Below are 23486 nucleotides of genomic sequence, written 5' to 3' on the forward strand. Positions count from 1 at the left end.
ATTTATGTGAACCTTAATACACAGAAAGGATGTCTATTTGCAAACTGGTTCTCTCAGATTTTTATCTCCCTCTGAAAAAAGATCAGGATTGCACTCACCTGAATCTCAGTTTGAGCTGATTCTCAGTCAGGAACCATTTAAAATACAAAAAGCATTCAGAAGGAAAGAACCTGCTCCATCTTCCCAAATTTTTCATGTTGTCCATCACAGTCCACAACACAAGCATTTCTCCTCTTAAATTCACTGAATAAATTAAGAATTACTCAGAGATCCAAAAGATACCACGTTTTGAAATAATTTGATCATGAAGCCAAAAGAAATTAAATTAATTACAGCCTCCCTGAAAGTATCGTATAACAAGTACTTTGTTCCCTCACTTTTAAGGTGAAATGAGAGGCACACAACCCAAACAAATTTGTGTTCAAGAAATGTCACTTAATATATTCCCATGTAGAGCAGTGATAAACATTTTCTGATACTGAGGTCAATTTTTTCTGGGAAAAGAAATTTTTCTATATAGAAGCTTCAGTGGCCAGGTCCCACAATAAAAGGATGGCCAATGGCCACAAACACAACCTGATCAACCAAGCCATCATCTTGCACAGAGTACAGTAACACTTTTACATGAGTAATTAAAGCATTACATATTTGAAAAGTGCTACATTTTCACATAGTTGCCCCCCAAGATGATTTAATGGAGGGAATGGCTTCTAATGAATGTAATTGTTCCCACCAAGCTATATGCCCTGCTGCTCTGAGAGTCATAGAATCACTTAGGTGAGAAAAAACTCTTAAGATCATCAAGTCCAACTGTAAACCCTGCACCATCAAGTCCAGCAGGAGGAGGATACAACTAAAACAGGAAGGAGGATACAACTATGAGACGGAGGGCTTTTCTCGTACACAACTAAAGTGCAGAAGAAGTACCTTGTGTTGAGATGCATACAAACAGCTACTGCCAAAAAAAAAGCATTTGTTCTGCACACTAAACATACATTGCAGTGCACTCTAGAATTTTCAGAGTACTGCAAAAGGAGAAACAAAGTAAAATACTTACTCTTTGAGGGTCTCTAGAAGTCGACTAAAAGCAGATAAAATTTTATCTTCTTCAAAATACAGCAGCTGGCTTCACCATATTTTTGCAACACTCAAAATACTAAGATTTAATGGGATATATTCAGAGGTACTTCAGCACTGAGTCCCCTTGCTAAAATAGTGTTTTGCTTCAGACCTAATCCTTCAATTTGATTTTACAGAAGCTGAGAAATAAATTAGAACTTATACATTGAGCTCATACATGAGCTCTCAACTTAAAGCTGCCTCTGGATTACATCTTAATGGCTCTATAGTAAACTGCAAAGAGTATTGATTTCTTTTATTTGAAAAACAGTCGGTCAAGTTAATACAAAGCGTCCAGCCTGGACATAACATTCCATGCTTTGCAGGTAAGTGTTAGAAGAAAACTCCCTGATCAAGGTAAGCCCATACAAAAACAGTCATTCGGTCTAATCTTCTAAATCAAGTTTCAGACAACAATATTCCAGCTGAGACTGTGTCTAGCAAATTGCATTTAAATGGCCCACAAAAATCCATTTAGTCTTTCACTTGCCAGAAGAGCAATGGGGGGTAGTAAAAACTCATGTGTTCTCAAGTTTCTAACTATAATTGATCGATAGGGTAAAGAATTGCAGACAACGTCGGAGACTGGGAAAGAAGTAAAAGGCAGCGATATTCAAAGCTAAAGAAAGCTGTATCCTCAGGAGAGAGGCAGTGTGGAGGCATCAGCATGCATGCACACCCACAGGCTACCACCTTCCTTCTGAGACAAGCTATAGCCAAACAAGCAGGTCTCTCCAGCCTGTGATTTACACTGAGGACCAGACATCTGGGTTTTGCCACCTTCCCTTCACTGAAGTACACAAAGTGAGAGCCACTGGACTCCAGCTTCAGCACCAGTACAGCCTCATCTTTGCATCCCTTTCAAGTGCATCACTGGTATCTCAAAGCTTGAATTTAAGAAGCTGCATGGTCTGCCAGGTACTGTCTGCTTTCCTCTATGCAACAAAAACAGAGTAGTGGTTACCCCTCCGATGCATCACTGAGTGAAGCTTGTTTGGCTAAGGATACCAATACACACTGTCCTTCTCTGGGGGAAGATCACCCAGACACACTCAATAGCAGGACCAACATTTTGTCTCTTTGAAATATAAAATATTCCACAACTCTACAGATGCTCTAAATCCACAATGTGAGGGAGGGTACCATTATTTTGGCTATAGCTGCACCACCTGTGCCCATCAAAAGAGTTAAATGATGTTCCCTTAACAGCATATCTAGGAGTGGAACAACACAAGCCATTTCAAGCATCTTGTTTCCCATTTTAGTACCCATTCTGTAGAGAATCATCATAGCTCTGAAACTCAACAGGTTACATGACTGCAGTCATCAGGATGAAGAGTATGGTTTGATTGCTTAAACTGATGGCAACACATGCTGTCAGATACTTCCTGAGGTGGTTCGCCCTTCCAAGCGATTTTGCAGCTCTTGGGAATCTGTACCTGCCTAAGTAGTACTTTACATGATTGTTTCTCTGCTGTACAGCACTAGAGCTAGAATAGATCAGTCTGTTGGGGTTTTAGTTTAGTCCTAGGTTTTTTTTTTCCTGTTAAAGGAATTTTTCCCATATGCATGTTGCTAGGTGACAAATGGCTGTACTTAAGGAAGACAAAAGACCTGCCCATTGAAGGTGGGGTGGGCCTGGCTACTCCTTTGTTTCACCTGGGTGTGGGGTCAGTTCGCTCTCAGCGTTCTCGAGAGAGAAGCTGCTGGTGCTTTTCGGCCGTGTTTCTTTCTGCGGAGAAAGATCCCAGGATCCCCGGCCCACCTTCCCTGCCCCTCTGGAGGCTGGGCTGTGGCCACCCTGCCCCGCCGCTGATTCGAGCCTTCGCTGCGTTGTAGCCATGCTTGCCCTACCTGCCTGGACCTCCGGGGGGTTCCCTGCTTGGATACATCGCGTCTGCCACCAGGGATTTGTGCTCATCCCTGCTGCTCCAGCCCGCCGTTCCAGCCTGCCGTTCCCAAAGGTCCAGCTGGACACTGGGATCGGCTGCCCAGGGGTTTGTGAAGCCTTTGTTCCACCCTTCCCCGGGATCCCAGGGCACCAGTGCCGCGTGCTCCCCGAGCTCTCTCCGGAACATCCCCTGCAGCCGCGGGGGAGCCATCGCACCTGCCCTGCTCACCGGGAGCCGCCAGCGATCCCTGCCGGCTGCGAGCGGAACTGCACCCGAGGGGAAAGGGCCCGACAGCCGAGAAGGCTGGGACTGGGTTTGTGTTTGCTGTTACTGCCATAGTTATTGGTGTTTGTTTGACCGGTTATATATATAATAGTAAAGAACTGTTATTCCTATTTTCCCGCATCTTTGCCTAAAAGCCCTTGATTTCAAAATTATAATAACTTGGAGGGAAAGGGGTTACATCTACCATTCCAAGGCAGGCTTCTGCCTTCCTTAGCAGACACCTGTCTTTCAAACTGAGACACAGTCCCACAAATTTCCTTTCTAGTTGTTTCAAGGCATTCCCTTGATTCAGCTTCAACAAGTGTTGCGTCACCTGTCTTACAGAAACAGAAGACAAGCTGTGCAGAACTGGAAAGAATTAGGTCTGTTTGAAAAGCTGGAAAGCAGAGGCTGTGAAGGCCTTCAGCCCCAAACAAATATTCTGCTCTTCACAGAGCTGGGCACTCAGGAATTCAGCTGGCAGTAAAAATTCAGAGGATTCAAAGAAGCCATCTGCCATGTGCTCAATCAGGATCATTTCCCATGGCAATGAAGGTGAAGAAGAGTTCACCTGCAATGTTTCCTAGTCCCTCCCTTGCCAAACCTAGATACATACAGCTTGCCGCATAACACGACTCATTCACAGGACAGCACACAGTGCTGTGAATTTACAATACAGGCAGAATTTGAGCATTCTCTCCCTGCAGTAAAGTCTCCAGTGAAAAGAAATATAAATGTACCACCCTCTGTACTGAGCAGATACCACTGTACCATGGTAGGCAAATACTAGAGTGGAGTAGGTAAATTTTACTAACAGTTAAAAAAATGTTATGCACACACCCCGAAATACATACATGCCACTGCTTGTACAGCATCTAACACAATCAGACTCCTGTTATTAGCTGGCCCCTAAACATTACTCTATAACTGAACAGTAAAAAAACATTCAGCCTTCCATAAGCACAGAACTCAACTCATCTTGTGGAAGGTAAAAGTCTTTATTATCAGCTGAATCCTCCTTCAGCATAAGTCTACTGTTCATGAAGAAAAGAGGCAGCATTCGTAAAAACTCCAGACACATAAGTTGATAAATGGGCTTTCCAGTAACAGCACCAGTTTCAACAGCACCTGTTTTGCCCCAGCTGCTTCCATGTCTCTGGTCTCACTATCCTTTGCATAACTCTTATGCTCCCTGGTTATTACATTCTTCTGAATCTGTTGTCAAAATAAGTGTTTGTCAAATCACACTATTCCAGGGCACAGAAAAATTAGGCTAACATCTGAAATTTCCTCCAAGTATAGAATACACAATTACACTGCTCTGAACTCTGATTCTGGATGTGAACTCATAAAAACATTTTTACTACAGTATCTGCTGGCCTGCATTTAAGCCTCCCTCACTAATGAATTAATCAGCTGCAAACTAGTGGGGAAGATTTCAGGGTCAACATTAGTATTCACTGGCTCTATAGTGGGCTAAATTAAGAACATAAATCTTAGAGATTAGTAAAGGATTATTTTGCATTATCTTATTTGAATCCAAGGGGGAAAAAATGCTTTACAGACTGAAGTAGAACAGAAGTTTAGAGCAATTATTGAGTACTGACTTCAGAGTTTCCACTATTCTTTTGTGGCTTCTTTTCTTTTTCACTGCTGGCTGTCATACAGAGAATGGATTTCCTAAATCTACTTTGTGTCCTGGTAATTCACCTCTTTCAGGTACCTCAAAACTTTTGAATCTACGGTTTAGAGAAATATGAAGTCTACTATTCAACTTAACATTATTAACCATTTGTTTGTTTATTGTTACATTTATTGGCACAGATTCTAAACCGGTATCTCTAATGATTCATAGGTGCCAGATATTCATTTTTTGTGTGGGATTATGCATGCTCAACAACAGAGCCTATATGATTTATGTGGTCATTTATTACTTACATGAACTGCTTTTACTGAACAGATTCTACAGTCATAGTCAGACTTGCCAAACTAGAACTTTTCAAAAGTCTCACTTCTTTTAACCATAAGAAATAAAGCTAGACTGAGAGTAATCAGAGCTTGTAACTTAATTTGTAGTAACAGAAGTGTAAGAAATCAGAATTATTATTTGATTACTACCAAATATAACCAAATCATTATGACAGAATTAAACAGAAATACTAGCTAAGGCATATAAATGTACAATTTTTAAAAATCCTTTTAGCTTACATCATTATATATCGTTATTTCCTCTCAGCCTTCAAAGACACACTTGTAAAAACTAGGGCAAATAGACTTCCATTTAACAGAGCACACCTACTCACATGTAAGAAGTCAGAAAGGAAGAATCAGCATTTCTCTGTTCATAGGCCAGTTAGTACAACACTGTGCTAATACTGACAGGTAAGACATCTCCTTCTCCTGGACATTAAAAATCTAGCCCTGGGTGGTGACATACTCCAGTAATTGTAGGTGAGGTGTATTGACCTAATTAAATCTGTGTCATCTCTTCATGCCCGCAGCTATACTTTCGAAAAACTCCTCTCAAGCAACTCACGTTTTCATGGTGTTCACAGTACGAAAAGAAAGAGGCTGATATTTGACCTAAAACGTATTTCAAAAAGCTTCCATCAAGCATATCCTTCAAATATAACTGCAAAATCAGATCATATAAAATCTTAAGTATAAAAGTCTTTGCTGAAGAAGTGGCACACAAAATTACTCCTAACCCTCTACATTTGGGTTCTGCAGAAGTATCTTAAATCCTTTGTCACAAAGTTAAATCAGAAACTACCACAGGTTGAAAGTGAAAACTGTTTAAAGGAAGACCTGTTTTTGAATTTCTAGCAGACCACTGCTACTGTACACAGAAGGAATGAGGAGGAGTGGTTCCTCTTCTGAAAACTGCTAGGATTCTGCTGGGGGGCCTGACCTGGGTGATGAGTACCAGCTGCCTACCTTCACTGGTAGCTGCATTCTTCTGGGCTTTGGTGGGTGTGTGATCCGTACTGGAACTCACGTCGGATGAGATGCTTGAGCTGCCCTTGCCTGCAAAAAGAGAAAGAGGTGGAGAGGGAGGGAGAGAGGGAGAACAAACATGAATATCAACTCTGAAATAGAAAGACCTTCAATATCTGAACCTGTAACAATTCCAGGAAGCTTTAAACTAAGTTTAAAGCAGCTGATGTGCCTTTTGTACACACCAGGGTAGGAGTTAACTGCACTGTAACTTCATGTGCATCTTCATATGTATTAAGGCTGAAAATAGTCTCCTGTGCCACAGGGCCTCTCACTACACATTTGCTAAGCTCCATTGTAAATGAAATGTTTGTGATTAACAACCTCAGAGTAACTAAAATGTTCAGTTTACTCATTCAAATACCTCTAACACAGATCAGGATAAATGGTTACATTCAAAATGCATTAAATGAGTTTAGATTTCTGTTTAATGTGTTCACATAATGTATTCAAGTCACTTGGTCATGTGAAAATGAAAGCAAGGTATCTGTTTTCTCCTTCACCATGCTCACTGCATGATGTAATACACCATTTCAAAACTAACTTCTCACTAATGGTGGAGGGTTTTAACTGTAAATCATAACCTATGCATGTTCCTTCTCTTATTTTCTCTCTTAAAAGCTTTTCCTGAATTTCCTACATCAATGTCTTCAGACCTACATGCGGAATGTCAAACTCTAGGTAAAAGTTACAAACAAAAGAAATCCAAATACACATTAAAAACCCAGATAGATATTACAGAAGAACAGAGTTGTCTAAACCAAAGCTGTCTTTTTGTTTACCTGTGAGGATCTAAGGAGTCACTTCTGTTTCCCTTCACTCATTCTACTCAATCTCAGTAATTACTAAAGGGGGATACATTATACCCTGCAGCAGGAACCAGACCAACCACCCAATGAGCAATAAGTGAGATAATTCTAGAGAGAGGAAATGCAGTGAGTACTGTTGCATTTCTAGAAGTTACCTGTCCCCACAAACACTGCATCATTGAAGCCTTTAAGACCTGTGTTATTTTTTTTGACCAAAATTAGGCTGTGTGCAGAAATCTAGCTGACACCAAGTTTCTGTCACTTGAGTAAACCCATAATCACAGGAATGTTAGCAAGAGACTTTTCTGATCTGTTATTTCAATCAAGCATTCCTTGGGGTTCTGGGTTACAGTATGCCTGGTTTTCATAACATTTAGATGTAAGGGAGAGGTCTGCTTTTTAAAGGTGCCACAACAGAACAAGGATTTAAGTTTTAATGGGAAACGACTGGAGAATGTGCAAATGTAGGTTGCTTCACAACCGAGGTACTGCCACTTAATCTGTCAGCCAGCCCTAGAGAATCATTCTCCTCAGAAAGTTGCTTAAGTTAACATGCTTAGATTTGAGAGATGATTATGAAGTGAACTGGAGTGAAAGGATATTAAAATGGCCAGAAGGAAATAAAAAAATAAATGGCTAAAGCTAGTAGTTGGGCAGGGTGAAGAGAGAGAAAAAAGTGTATTTGCAGTGATTCACTAACTGCTTTTTACATTTCTTTAAGAAGTTAAGCAAAACCAAGAAGCAGCACTTCCAGAATATCACTTCAATTGCTCTCAAGCTGTGACATGAGTTGGAGTAATGGACTGTGGGTCTTTATAGAAATTACTGCCTCAAAATAACTCTCTGGCTAAGGCAACAAGGTTTGTGGTAGAAGAAAGGCAGAAGAGAAAAGTAAGGATAGATATTAAATGTTCTTTCCTAGGAAGAGGCCAAAGAACATGAAACACCTGCAGCACCTGATAATGAAATCATTACTGACAGGAAAGGTATTTAGATAGTATTGCCACTACCAGCAAGTCCTTATGTATCAAAAACTCAAACAACAGAGGCAGAAAACAAAATTCCAAGGGGTATCAGCACTCCTTAAGAGATTAATAGAAAGAAAACAAAACTAAACAGAGTAACTGGAAAATTATTTGCTCAAAGCAAATAAACAGGATTTCCTCTAAAAAAGAACTTATCTTTTTTGGGGGGCAGGGAAGAGCGAGAGGAAGTCAGTGATACCAAATAGCAGCAGAGTTGCTAGATGGTCATACCTGGCATGGGCTGTTTTCACAAAGTGAATGCTTCCCAGGCTCCATACCTCCCCATTACCAATAGTATTTCTATTTACCCAAAATACAAGCCCACCTCAAAGAGCATAACCAAAATATTTCACCCACTGTAAGCTACTAATTGTCAGTACACCCAGCAGCAACATATTTACAATTGCACACTTCTATAGAAATTGTGAAATGCCTAATGTAAGTGTAGAAAATTATCATTTAAATCTACTTGAACTTTGAAACATTTTAACACCTTGCAAGAATTTAAAACTAAAAATTAAGGAAAAAAAATATCCATAGTTACTGCTTTGGTTGGATACAGTTCTACCTGTAATTATTTTTTTAGATAGAGTCTTCTCTTACTTTATATAGCCCCAAAACTAGCCTTTTTCCTTACTGACTACTCTGAAACACTCCATTCAGATGAGGAGGAAGCAAGACATACTTTCTACTAATTTTCAATGTGTTTCAAAGAGGCTAGCTGACAATACATATCTTTTGTTTTGAGTTTTTTTTCGGTGCAAAACAAAGCTTCTAGTAGGCTAGATTTGGCTACTGCAGATTCATGTACACATGCCAGAGCTAAAACATAACAGTTTTTAAATATTCTCCAAAGAGGAAAGGATAGGAGAGCAGCAGCTGTTCAGCATGGAGATTGTAGTTGGCCTCTTCTCCCAAGCAAGAAGTGACAGACAAGAGGAAACAGCATCAAGTTGTGCCAGGGGAGGTTGAGATCCAATACTAGGAAAAATTTCTGCACAGAAAGGGTGTTCAGGCACTGGAACAGGCTGCTCATAGAAGTGGTGGAGTCGCCATCCCTGGTGGTATTTAAAAGACATGTAGATGTGGCGTTTAGGGACACGGTTTACTGATGGACTTGGCAGTGCTGGGTTCACAGTTGGACTCGATTGTAAGGGTCTTTTCCAACCGAAATGATTACATGGAATATTAGAATCACAGAAATTCAAAGACTGCCGATTCCCCTAATGCCATAGGGAAACTTAAAGCACAGTATAACACTGTTTCCAGAGGCCAGTTCCTCTCCAATTCAGAAAGTGCACTGAGAAAGCCATTGCACATTGCAAATATACCCTGACAACAGTTCTAATGCAATCACAACTAGAAGCATCAAACAGAGGGCAATATTGCAAAGACTAGAGCAGTAATGACTGTATTTGATCCTCTGCTTAAACAAATTAAAGGCCTGCCAAAAGCTTCCCTAACATGACTTGCAATCATCTAGAGTTTCCTTCATGCAGTCAACAGTTCTTTATTTCTAAATCAGAAGATGCAATTGAAAAGAAAGAAAACTGCACTAGGGTAGTAGGTAGATATGGCAGAAGAAATCCCTTTTCCTAGAATACAACATAATTCACACTGGGAGTGAAGGTACCATGTACCTCACAACACCTGCAAAGAATCAAACAGCTACACAGTTGCAATTCAAATCATTTCTTTGACCTGCTTCTGAAGAAGCAAAAGTATAGATTTTTTTTTTCCTTCTACTAGTGCCAAAATCTTACAATAGTGGAAGGAACAAGATTCCAGCCATCTAACCTAGTATGCTATTTCCTACAGATTACATTTTGATCCTGCTGGAAAGAAAGCTAGAATCAGGCAAGCATATAACAGATAGTTCTTCTGAACATTGTCTGTCTTTAGGTCTTTGTAGCCCACGTAAACTCTTCAGCCATAGATGTCTTTCTACTCAGTAGCCCTACAGCCTCATCAAATCTGCCTTGACTCTTTTGAATAATGACTATTAAAATAATGTGTTTATTTTCTTTTTATCATCACAGATGGCTAGATTGACTACAATGTTATGTTTGTTTTATAAAAGTGTTTCCTATCTTACTTTTGCAGACTTTGGATTCTGCCAGTCACACTCACTGCTGAGAAGTGTCAAAGACATCACAAGTCAGTCAGGACAGAATCAATGCAATTTAAACTTGACTGGGAAAGCACAGTCTATAACTGTATGACACTGAAAAACTATTTTTGGAACCACATGTGCAAAGCCTGTCCTAGTCTGAACCACAGTGAGTCCCCTTCTCTTGCTCTGGAACAATTTTACTAGGTTTTTTTGCAGCACATTTGCCTTGGATTCTGGTGTATGGGCATTTGCATGCCCTATATTACACATCCTTCTAAGATCTCATAAAGATAGGCTGACCTGACCATTGTTTCTTATGTGTCACCCTGGAAAGTAACAGCAGTATTTCTCTTGACATCAAGTTCTTATGTGATGACATCTTTCTTCAGCAGGCAGTGACAGGTACCTCAGGAATTAAATGGATAGTAGGGCCAAATCCACTGCTTGCCATGCTGAAGTGAAACATTAGACAAAATGCAAAAACAGAAAAACAAAGTAATCATTTAGGAAAAGAGAGCAGAAAGCAATTAAGCTCAAAATATCCATTAATCTTTTTAACTGTCCAAAAGTGTTATATTACAATGACTTTGATGTAAAAAATCTGAAAATTTTGTTTACTTAAGCCATCAATTCTTATCCACATGACATTATACAAATTAAATTTCTCAACATGAAAGTGCATATGTGCATGGTTTTCCTACCAGATGATCACTACTTTCTCTTTTATATCTTCAGAGAAGTTCTTTTAAAATCAAATACATGCCAACCACATCAAGAAGAGATCCAGAAAAAAAACCAATCCAAACCTCAAAGCATCAGGGATCATTCAAGAGGAAAGAAAAATCTCTTTTCCTTCTCTTGTTTCCATGACGCACATTATGCTGGTCCAAGTCACCAAAACCTCAAGTGTATCTCTTTACAATCTGCACCTCCAAAGTCTGCAGACTCCTAGTATGCTTCCAAGTACTCCCACAGAAATCAGCAGCCTAGTGCAGTACTTTAGCTTTGCAGATATACAGCATCCTTTAAAGATGCAATGTATCAATTCATTTATCCAAAGTAAAGTTGGACTACACACTGTGGACAATCATTCTCCTTGAACTTTACATTTGTACTAATGCAAATTATCTGTCATAAAACTGGTTTCCACCTATGATTTCTTAACTGCTGAGCAAACTGCCACTGTTTCAACACTGAAGTTACCTACCTACAAGCATTGTTACTCACTGAACTGCTTTCAGGATGAAATATGTTCATTTACAAATTCATGTTGACCTTCTGCCCTAAAATCTTAGCAGTATGGCTCTTAAGCTTGCTTTTTTTTCCCAAATTAAAACGTGCCAATATAACAAGCAGGCTCCAAATTTCATTCCACCCTACATTTTTCAGGCTATGATAAAACAAACAGTAATCTGCACAAACTCCAATCCCAAGGAAAGGAACTAAACTGAATGTTTCACAGGAAGCACAGTGAAGTTGGAAGAGTTTGCAGATATGTGCCAGCACTGGCACTTTGGGACAATATTTCTTAAAACTTTCACAAGTGAAATCTCCACAAGCATTTTTACATTACTTTTTTTTATTTTTAAACCACAGCTCCAGCTTCCAGGATTGTGAAATTTGGCTGTGAAATTTGGCATAACTTAGCTATGAAATAGTGCACTTAGTTCTACAGCATTTCTGTAAGTTTTAAGCTAAACTTCAACTCAGGTCCCACAGGCCAATTTGGCCAGTTTTGTTCTTCCAGTCAGTGCCTGCCTCACCTTCTCAAGTACCACAGCACACGACAAAACCTCCTGCAAACACCAACAGGCTACACTAACATCTCTCTGGTAGGGAGTAAGTCACCTTATGTTTTTTATTTCTTTTAGGAAATTGTTTCAGGTGCAGGCACCGGCCAGCTCCATCGGCCCCACCACAGGGCATGGGTGAGCCCCTCAGCCATGGGTGGGCAGGCGCCTCGGAGCAGGGAAGCCCTGAGGCACAGCCCCTTAGTGTCACCTTTTTGAGTCAGTCTTACAACCAGATACAAGAAGCCACTTGAAAGGTGAAGCTGTAACAACGAAGGCAATAAGCATTATTTAATTCTGATGGAAATACGGCTGTGCAAGTTCTGCAGCTAGCAAGACACAATGGCTCATGCACTACACTGCAAAAGGCCTGAAAAACATACAGTAAAGTGCAGGTGGGGGATTTTTTCAGAACCATTTAGCAGAATTATGTTTATTACTAGCAAGGCAAGACTTCAGAAAGTCTGGATTAAAATCATGAAGCGTAAGTAAAATTGTTCACATAGGCAGAGATTCTAGTTGCTGTGCTAGAAGCCTACTGGGTTTGTAGTCAGGACATCTTTAACTCTCATCTTGGTGCTAAATAACTCACTATGAGTTCAGAATAGCTAAATGCTTTATTTAATGAAGTCTTCAAGTGGACTCATCTAGTCTAATGGCTAAAAAGAGGCAGGGCACATATTGCCTCCTCTATGTAACAGATGATAATATCTTTTCTAGATATTATCCCTTTTCTAGAGAACTTCAGCACTCACTGATGAGGCTTGTTAACCAAGAACCTTTATATGGCACTACTAAGGTCACCCTAATTTTTGAAGACAGTATGTTGTCTGCATTATCACAGGATTTCACAATACAGTGACAAACAGCACACACCACTGCTAGGTTTATAAAGAAGCAATAATGCATCAAGCTACTTTGAGGCCTCTCTTGACACCTGCTAAGCAGCCTGAATACCAGAAGGTAATGCTTATTTGCAGCCAAACTTTGCACCCACTCCAAGTGTTAAGCTCTACTTTTCAAACACACACTGATAAAAGCCCATGAACTGTTTAGTCTAGGCTGCCTGAGAAGAAAGAATGCAAGTACTTTCCTTATTTGAACTCAAAGCGAGAAAACAAGATGAGAACGCTTTAACATCCTTTTTTATTACTCATCAGGACTAGCACATCTCACAACTAAGTATTAAAATACTATCTTTCACTGAAGTGGCTTAGCCTGTATTCCAAAAATGGTTCCTACTCTGTAACCTTCTACTTTGCCAAAGCAACAGGGAAATAAAACTTTGGCCTTCCTACCAATCACAGAATTTTCCTAGAAACTGTTCATTCATTCAATATAGGACTTTCCATTACAAATTTTCATCCAATCTCCACCATGTTTTAAGATGGGCATTTACTTGAGATACAGCGTTCTCAAGTTTATTACCTAACCTTAACCATTTTAATCTAACAGCTGAAAATAATTATGAAACCAACATAAGAAAGTAATAAACACAATTAAGTCAAAACAAAACCCCTTTTCTAGTTTTATACTTTCTCTGAGAAAGTCACTTCACTGACAAGTTCCCCACTAATGGCTAATTCAAATCTGTTTTTTCCCACCTCTGTTGTAATTTAAACAAAATGGGAATCCTTTTCATTCAGAAAAGCCAGTGACTATGCAGTTCAATACCAAAAATAAATTAGTAGAGACTTCATTTGCACCTTCTCGAATGAGACATGCCAAAGGGTGGGGGTAGCCTGAGAGGATAAACTCCAGTGTAGATTCTGAAGTGGCTGCAACCTGCTATTGCACTGGAATGCATCAGACATTTGGTATAGGTCTGAAGTTCATTATATAGTTCAGTAGTACAAAATCAAACCCACCACATACATGTTTGTCTTCCACAATAATATCATTAACACTTAAAATATGTATTTAGATTTTCACAAACAACTAGTTCCAAGATCTAAACAAAAAAGGTTAATACTAAACTTACACTATCAATTTTACTGCTCAGCCAGGTACAGTGGAAGCAGAAGGAACCCACAGCTGGAGATGGCTGCTGTGGCAGTGCTGGGGGAGCAGCTTTTTTGGTGTAGTACATAGTAACACCACAAAAACCAACCCCACAATATCTCCCAAATTTTGAGCTTGAATATTGACAGCTGGTTAAGTCAGAGTTAATGTTAGAGTTGAGGAAGTGAGAAACCTTTATCAAGACATCATACAAAGTACTCTGGTATCAGTGTACGTTGTGAAAAGCGATACAAAAATCTTTCACATGACAATACAGATCTGACAGTCTGAGATGCCTTCTTTACTTAAAGAAGAACAAAAGAACCTGACAGCTAAGGAAGAGCAGACAAGGATCACTCTACTCTTTTAGATAAGCACAGTCACTTCCAGCTTTTCTTTACTGATGGATACAGGGAGGGGGAGAGGGGGAAAGGGAAGTGGCTGACTCAAGGATGCAAGTAGAAGGAGACTTTGCAAAATAGTGGGATTACAAAAACTAAATAAAACAGAATGTGAAAAAGGCATATAGTGAGAGAGTGATATCTTAAAGGCAGCTAAAATGAGAGAACCTACATGCTTCAGAAAAATCCCTACTTTTTCAACTAACAATTAAGTTTGGCAAAATTACAAGCCACATAGTAGCAGGTTCAGAAATAAAACTCATCAGCACACATAACTGAGTTAAAACAATTAAGACTATAAAAAAAGCCATACTGACAAAAGAAAACAAACTAAGGTTTCACATAATACATGTGGCAATCAACTTTAGATTTCTTCTTCCTTTCTCTCTGAATTCTATGAAATGCAAAGTTCTAATGTTGCACTAACCACAGATGTCTAATGATTGCAAGGAAAATTAAAAAAGAAAAAAACAAAACCAAACAACAAAAACAAAGACCCAGCACCTGTCTGATTTTTTTAACACAGTTTTAACAGATCATTTTAATATAGTAGAAAATTCCATTATTCCTATTGAAAACGCTGTGTTTTAATTACTTAAATTAATCTTCTATTCTCAACTCTGTACAGAGACTGCACATACTACTGTAATTTGCTGCTGCAGTCACCGCCTGAACACTGAGAATAAAATTTATCCAAAACAACATAGAGGCTCATCTATCCCCAGAATATGAGCAGGATAGTAATTCTCCATAGAAATCTCATGCTTTCAGTGCCAATTCAGCATTTTCATTTCTTCTGCACCATATCTATATTTCAGCCGTCTTTCACAAAAAACCTTCCTTTCAGAGAACATGAAAACATGGCATGGAAACTCTCAGAAGAGTTAAATTTAAATGTATCTCCCTCAAGACATTACAATTTCTTCATCTATTTTAATCATAGCATACTCCAAGGTATCCCAACAGACCAGCAACAAAAAGACAAAGGACACTTTTTAGCTTGCCCTACAACCTTCACCAGGGCCATGTTATTTATAACTCACACAGATATTCAGTGGGATAAGGACACATTAAAGAAAAAAACAAAGGTAACTAATATCTACCCTGTTGACTTTTGTATTTAATTTTGAAATGTTTTTCATTCTTACAGTAGTATGTGTGCAACTGTCATAAAGATTGTTTGGCTATAGTTTGAAGATTATAAAATTCCTGCTGAAGTATATCCATAAAGCTCAGATTGAACTGAGTAATTCTGGAGAAAAAAAAAAAAATAAAGGCATTGCTTTCAGAAGTGTTTTATCTAATGCCTTTGTGAAAAGACATGCTTCATCCCCCTTTCCTTCCTGCAGAACCAACAAGAAATAATTTTGGTCTTCAGTATAACTCATTCTTGTAGTATTCAGTATTAGCTTCTCATTAGAGGAAAAAGAAATACTGAAACTAGGGCACATCTCCAGCAGAAGAAAAGAGAGCAGAACCAACAGAAACAGAGTGGGTATGTCAGTGACCACTACACATGACAGTTCAAACAATCTCTTGCTCATGATGTTCTTCTCTGGATGGTTTCTGGGAACCAGCAATGGTGCAGCAGGGCCAGTCTCCAGCTCCCAAGCATCCTGCCCAGCATCACACTGATTCTTGCAATGTTCATTAATTCATGCTAAGTTTCTTTCTCTGAGCCAACTCACTACCTGTACAGAAGAGAGGACAGAGGACACGCTGCTTGCATTAATATTCTGTCAATTGACACCAAATCTTCGCCACACTTACTACAATCTCATGTGGGCACGCTTAAATACTCAGGCAATCATCTCTGCTTCTTGATCACACTATTGCCCATAGGTTTTAATTAATCAGTACTGGTAAACTAACAGAAGCCACACCAAAGAAACATGGATCATTTTTGAGAATTTTTCCAAACCAAACAGCAAACAAAACAAAACACCCAAACAAACAACAACAAAAAACCAAGCAAAAAACCTCAAAATCAACAGAAAACCCCAAACCAAAGAAACAAAAAAAAAAAAATCCCAAAAATTAAAAAACCCCAAGCAAATAAAAAAAAAACCACAAAATCCACAACCAACCAACCATTCAACCATTATTAAGATTTGTAGTACCTGAGGTAACTGTTAAAAGCTGAGAGAAAGCACATAAAGTGGTACAATTGCCTATGGCAATGCAACAGCAATTATTACAGAAGAAACAACTTATTATAAAAAAACTGCTGTCAAGAATCAGGCTGGTAACATGAGAAGGAAACTAGAAATCCAAATGGGGATGTCAGATAACCTGAGGCTAATGGTAAACACAGACCAGGCTCTGTGGTCAACAGGATAAGGTCCAAGCACACTATCTGCAAGATACTTCTGGTTATCTCCTTGCATAAACTTCCACTCAATAATACATTTTAATGGCTTTTGTATCATCCTGAAACTAGCTAAGCTACCTATGCAGTGTAATGAAGATGGCCCAACTGGCTCTACTTAAGGATCAGCACCTTACTCCTCGTTCCTTTGAAAGATGTGCCTGACGAACCAAACTGAACTGACAACGCCCAGGACAGCAGTCTTTTTTGGCAGACCTGTTAGGCAAGAGTAGCCAAACATAAGTCAATAGCTTTGCCACTGAATAACACAACTCAGCTTTTCCCAGTTCTTTCAGTTTCTCTGGTTAGCTTCATTTTGCTGAAAGCAATCACCACCACTAACTCAGTTCTGTGAGCACTGTTCCAACTCTTTGACCACAATCTGTCTGACAAGAAACATTCTCAAAGTGTCTTTCAAGTGTGGAGTAGAGATGTTCAACAATTTAGCCATTTGGGATTTAATTTGTGTCTTCCTACATTTGCTCCAACCTAGCAAGTAAGTTTAATAAAATTTACAATCACATTAGACCACTTTTGCTAGCAGACAGAGCAAGTCTGGACTTTTACATGCAGAAGTAGAGCATGGAACAGAGTAGTTATGTCCTGGGAACTGACAACAGTTGTGCATCTCCTCTCACTCCCTCCTCTTTGAAAATCTCTGTCTAGTGCCATTTGGCACCTTTCATACCCAAGCACTTCCTTAACTACTAAGCATCTACTTTTGTAGCTGTAGGCAATAGCAAGCTGCATTTTACTTCCAGGGAAGCATGGAGTTTACATGAGCCAGAGGGAAACACCTGCACGTCTCTGGTCTTGGCATGTCCATGGCTACATATCGGATCAAAACACAGTTGATGTCAAAGAGCCACAGGTGCAGGAAGCTTGCTCCAGTGCTCATTTCCACAATATCCTTTTAAAAGGACAGCTTATGCTTTGCTAACTACACTTAAGAGAGCTGCTAACGACTCGTGCGATTCTTTTTCTAACGTGTTTTAGCTAAATGCCACTGTAAAACTACAGTTCGAGAAATACACTATGCCATGCCAAGAACCTGACTTACTCCTCTTAAAATTTAGTCTTCAGAAACTATCTGTACCATGCCAACAGGAGCAAAACTGCTTGTCCAACCCAGCTAGAAGTTTTGTTGATTTATCTCATTCTCTGCTATGCTAAAGTAGGGTAGAGTCTATGAGCCAAACCATTGCTCTAACACAGAAAGGGCCTTCAGAAGGTTTTGAGATACTCTTCTACCAGTTCATTAGTACATAGTGCAAAATGTAATTGAATTGAAATGCAAAAGTATTTCCATGTTTCAGGGAATTTTTGCAAATTAATACTGAAATCCAATCACTTATTTACTGAAAACTACTTCTCCAAAACTAAACAACACACTGAAACTAATACTGATGTAGTGATTTCTCATGTGATTAATTAATTCTCATGTGTTTTTTTCCTTGGGTACTCCTAACCCTCATTAAAGGAAAAATCTAAGGCTAACATTTTTTTCAACATAGGCACAAACCCTACAGCGGCAGGAAGACCATCACAGTCCTACACTGGCCTGGAACAAGCAAGCCCAGTTACTCTGCCCAGGGAGCACACATCAGAGGCATTTTATACTAAACAGGCTGATTTTTCCACTTATGCCAATAAGTGTACATTCATCCCCTAACAGAGGGCCTGAGAGAAGGCAGAAATGCTTAAAACCATCACCTGTTTTTCCACTGCTTGTCATGACCTCTGTCAAAAGAGGTCATTAAGAAGGTACTTGCTCAAAACATAAGCAGTGGCAGTCTGTATAGGATGGAAAGGCAGAAGGATGGAAGTGCAGAACACAAGCAAAACTTGTCCTATGTCTGTGTCAGAAAACAAGTAGAAATATATCTGAAATGTTGGGTAGCAGAGGTGAGATTATAAAAATATTTTCTAAAAAAAACCTCCTATGCTTCCAACAGTGTGGAACAGATATTTATCTTACTGAATGGTTATACTACACCTCTGAAATTAAAATCAATAGCTACCAAAAGGAAGTTGCCATAGGAAAATAAGAGTTTTACACAGATTCTTGCTGCAATTCCAGCATAGCACAGCTACTAATTCACAATTTAACCAAAAGAATAAATGCCATTTGAACATCCATGCTGTCTTGAAAACTCCGTGAGGTACCTGATTTCTACATATAAATGCACACACAGGGTTGCATACAGTCAAGAAATGCAAGAGTGTGTCCATTTTTAAGATCACTTCAGAAATCGAAGTCGCACAATGCAACAACTGCACCAGTATTATGACTATTTTGAAATTCATAACCTGCATTTCAGGTGTCAGTGAACACCTCAAGGCAAGCTTTCTCAATGGTTACCTCTTAACCTGCAGTGTTCTGCCTTTTTTCCTTTGAAGTACAACACACTTTTCTTTGAAGTAAAAAACACTCTTATTTCAGCTGAAACACAACTTTAGAAAGCATCACAATAAAATCTGAAGCTGTAGACACAGGCATCTATAAACGAAAAATATCTTTAGTAAGTCCACTCACAAATAACAAAATACATTTTGAATCTTGTATCTAAAACATTTTAAAATATTCATAACTATAGAAGAATGTTTGCCAAAGTGGTTTTGGCACACAAAGGGAGAGATGGATACTGAGCATGCATCCACTGTTCTAGGTCACAGAAAGGTTGATCTATCTCCGAGCTCCGCTGACAATGCCAGACAGCAGACGCCTTTTTGGCACAGTTATCCCATCTGACTGAAGGAAAGCACACCTCTCAAGAAGGACTACTATCACACCCTTTTCATTTTATCTTACCATAAAAGCATGTAACAACCATTAGTAAATACCTGTTTCAAAAGGAACTTTTTTCTTTGAGGAAACAATCGCATAAAGCTTGATCTGTTCCCAGGGTGACCTTTCACTATGTAAGACTACTTCAAAGGGATAAATCACAGCCTCAGTTGTCATTATCCCACTGCACTAGCTTGCAACAGTGCAGAATAAGCTTTCTTAAGCACTTTGACAGTCTCCCTTTCCAAAACAGGCACCACTGATACGCAGCACCTTACAGCAAGAACTTGCATTGCGTGCACTGCTGTCTTTAAAAATCAAGACAACAGAAACTATTCACAGGCCGTATCTGACATAAGGGTTGGATTCAGATTTATTCACTACTCACCATATCCCATCCTGCCAACTGAAAACAAAATGGCCAAAGAGCTCTTCCTTCACAGCCCTCCATTCCACCTACTCCCTAGCAATATCCACAGGCACTTTCCCAACATGCTCTTCAAGCTAATGAAATCTCTTTAAATACACTGCCCTCTTTTAGTCTCTCAGATGAACCTCTCCATGATTTAAATAGTCTACTGATAGGTAGGCAAATATCCATCAAGACAACTAGTATTAAATACTAGTTGTTTCCTCAATTCTGCCTTTCTATATCCATCTGACTCTTTCAACAAAGAAGATAAGCTCTGGAGGACTGGAATTTCATTCTATTGCTGCAGTCCAGCAGCAGAAACAACCAACGTTTCCATTCTGGAAGACTGCAGGGAAAGCTACTTCTCCTATTCCTGGCAAGAGCAAGCAGTTAATCTTCTAATTTTCACTGAAAAGAACAGCAGAGAATAAAAACTCTGCAAGTTGATCAAGTACCCACCACAGTGGGTAAAACAAACTGCCAAGTGACATATAACAGGATCCCTGCAAAGGTATGCAGGGTCATGACACACATGATCTTCCACAATGATTTATTCTTTTTAAAAAGCTGTAAAAATCAGGGGATAAAGTAGGTGGTCATGTCACTCTTCATCCAACAAGTCTGCACTGATACAGTGCCCTGAAGTAGACAAACTTTCATAACAACATTGTGAAAACCCACACAAGTGTCAGTAACTGACAGATGACTGAGCTGTGCTAAATGGCTCCTTGCTCCTTCTGCACAGGCAGGACGAAAAGATGCAGCTCACTGAAAACCTTACAGCTCTGCAGATGAGCTTGTTTGCTCCCCATCTGTTCATGCCCTTTTGGTCTCTGTTCAAACTGGAAGAATACCCTCCGGAGAGCATGATCCCCAGGGTGCATCAGGTTTCTGATCCACACTGAATGCTGGGTCAGAGCTTGCCTGTGGAGAATGTTTTAATTACATCATGCTGGAATCTGGCAAGAGTCCTGGCATTTAATTAAACAGCCATTTTTTGAAGCAAAGCTCACAGCAGAGCAGACAAAGAGACACAGAGGCCTGATGATGTGCTTCATAGCAGCACTTCCCCTATGGCCCAGTGCCTACTTTGTAAGCAGTCCCAATCTACCAGGAATACAACATTTCACATCACCAGATGCCTAAAATCAGGCTAAATGGGGTGGTCTACACCCAGGAGTATGAAAACTACTCACACTTTCCAAGAACAGGGAAAACCATGGTAGACTGACTTCAGGTACAGCTATAAAAGCTGCACAACCAATATTAGGAAAAGGTGACTGGGAAAGGTCCACAGAGCAGCCATGCCACCATATTTCCCCAGACACACACAAATGTGAGGCTCAACAGGAAGATAACAAAATAGCAAGCATGATGGTTAGCATTTTTTAGGTATTTTTACCTAGAAAGTAACTTTTTCTGGATTAAAAATAAAAGTTTCCTTTTTCCCGAGGAGCCCACTCCTCTGCTGCCAGGTCCAAAAGACATTTTTAAAACTACATTCCTGGGATAAAGCATTCTTACTTCTAGTTTCAGTCATTTTCAAAATTTTTTTAACCTATCAGGGATTTATAATGCTCTGAACATTTGTACAGGAACCAAGGATGACTCCTCAGAAGCACGTAGCAAGCACATCCACCCAGAACATCTGTTCTACCTCTGGGAAACAAAACCCATGTCTAATTTCACAGTCCTGAACACAACAGTCTTAAAGGTAGCCTAACATGTAAAATCTCATTCCCAATTTCTCCAAGCACACCAGTAGCAGTTTCCTACAGATATTCTGGTTTAGATCAATATTGCCATTCTGGCCCTCAAAATAGGATATTTCACACAGATTCTAGTATTATTTTGTTGCAAATACTTTCCCTGAGGTACAGTAGCCTTTCCTCTGTCTCCATGCTATGCCATGCTGACAATCCATGGTCAGTTTAGCAATACACTCTTGATCCCTTCTCCTCAGCTGCCTCCAACCAGTGAGATGCCTAATAAAAGTTTTACTGTCACAGTCTCCTCCCTGCACTACTTAGTATTTCACACCAGTGAGTTCATGCCATTTCTACTCTTAAAACCTCACAAAGTTCTGTTAACATTTTCTGTTATGGTCCTTTTGCAGTAAGGATGCTTCCCATCATTACTACACACATTGCTGGCTCATCTAGTTCAAAGCCTATAATGAAAATGTTAGACAAGATGGGTCTCTGAGGGAACAGCACCAGTAACATCACCCTTGTGGTAACTCCCTCTTGAAAACTTCACTATGTGCTCTTGACATCAACCAAGGTTTGTTCACCCAAAGACATCTCATTTCAGGAGACAGGTTTTCCAGGACTACAGGCAGTAGGGGAAAAGGAGGTGAGGCAGCAAAGAGCTGCAGCGAGCTTGCAGGTACTGTCCAGTAGAAGACACTGCCCTTTGGAAGAAGTACTTCCTTTCTGAAGCATTAAACAAACAATACAAGGCAGAGCTGCCTTTTGTTAAGGAACTAAAACTAATGTGTGCTTGGTTTTGATACAAAAATACCAAAATTCAGCTTGAGAAAGCTTGAAGACCTAACCCAGCAGCACCATGTTTAACATAATAACAACTATTACCACAAGCATTACAAAACCTTGCAGCTTCCTATCTGTGAACTGTCAAACATTAAACTTTCTCTGATAGTATTTGGAGAGAAAATTAGGACACCAAAGCTCTTAATTTTCAAAGGTCTCCTCTCCCTTTAAAATTTATTGAAAAAAAAATAAGAACAGTTGCCACCAAGAGCAAGAACACAAGGTCAAGTGAAGAGTCATATGGCCGATTCATTGTCCCACCCCATAAAAATGAACTTCTAAGTTAATCAACTACGACTTATACTTGCACATGTAAAAGTTGAAAGCTAAGCATCCCCCCCAAAAAAACCCAAAACTGAAACAAATCCCAACAACTAAAAGAAAACCCACAAACCAATAATAGCAATAATAGCTGCAGCTAAAATAATTGAAATGCTATGAAATATAAGCTACTTGCTTTAAGGCTAACCCACCCTTTTAAGAATACCTGATCATAGTATAAAAGCCCTGTAGTGCCTCAGATACATGAAAAATTTTATGTGCTTGGCCGTAAGAACCCTTTAAACTGAGAAGTTTCCAAAGCACCTTACAGGGAAGATGTGAGGTTGGACTGTCAAGCACACTGCATGCTCAAACAAAAATTTATAGGAATTTGGAAGCTTTTAAAAGTTTCTCTACTGTACACAATATCTGCAGCATGAGCTGTTCTCATGCCAAGGTTGTATTTTTCTAAAATGTGGTAGCAAACACTAAATTTCATATTTAATCTGATTTGACACACCAGATTTTAAGTTCTTATATGCGTAGTCATTTTAACTCTGAAGAGACAGACATTTTTAACAAGTAGATGCTAAAATTCTCCACAAAAATCCCACCACCTACAGGCTGCCAAAATTCATATGACCGTAGTGATTTCAAAAAACACAGCTGACCTGAAGGCACCTTGGAAGCTGGT

The 23486-nt window shown here is 39.5% G+C and overlaps 1 protein-coding gene across 4 annotated transcripts in view; it reads right to left on the reverse strand.

The window, feature by feature from the left end:
* The window catches only part of FBXL7 (F-box and leucine rich repeat protein 7), a 181970-nt gene that overhangs the window by 132395 nt on the left and 26089 nt on the right, over positions 1 to 23486 (reverse strand). For all 4 annotated transcript variants that reach the window (XM_069008316.1, XM_069008317.1, XM_069008314.1 and 1 more), the window contains exon 2: positions 6213 to 6302. Coding sequence is in view for 1 of the 4 variants with exons in the window: in XM_069008314.1 (XP_068864415.1) it covers positions 6213 to 6302 (90 nt within the window). In the remaining 3 variants the exon portion in view is untranslated. The remainder of the gene's footprint in view (positions 1 to 6212; positions 6303 to 23486) is intronic.

The sequence above is a fragment of the Aphelocoma coerulescens genome, chromosome 2, assembly GCF_041296385.1.
Source record: "Aphelocoma coerulescens isolate FSJ_1873_10779 chromosome 2, UR_Acoe_1.0, whole genome shotgun sequence".
In the NCBI taxonomy this organism is placed as follows: Eukaryota; Metazoa; Chordata; class Aves; order Passeriformes; family Corvidae; genus Aphelocoma; species Aphelocoma coerulescens.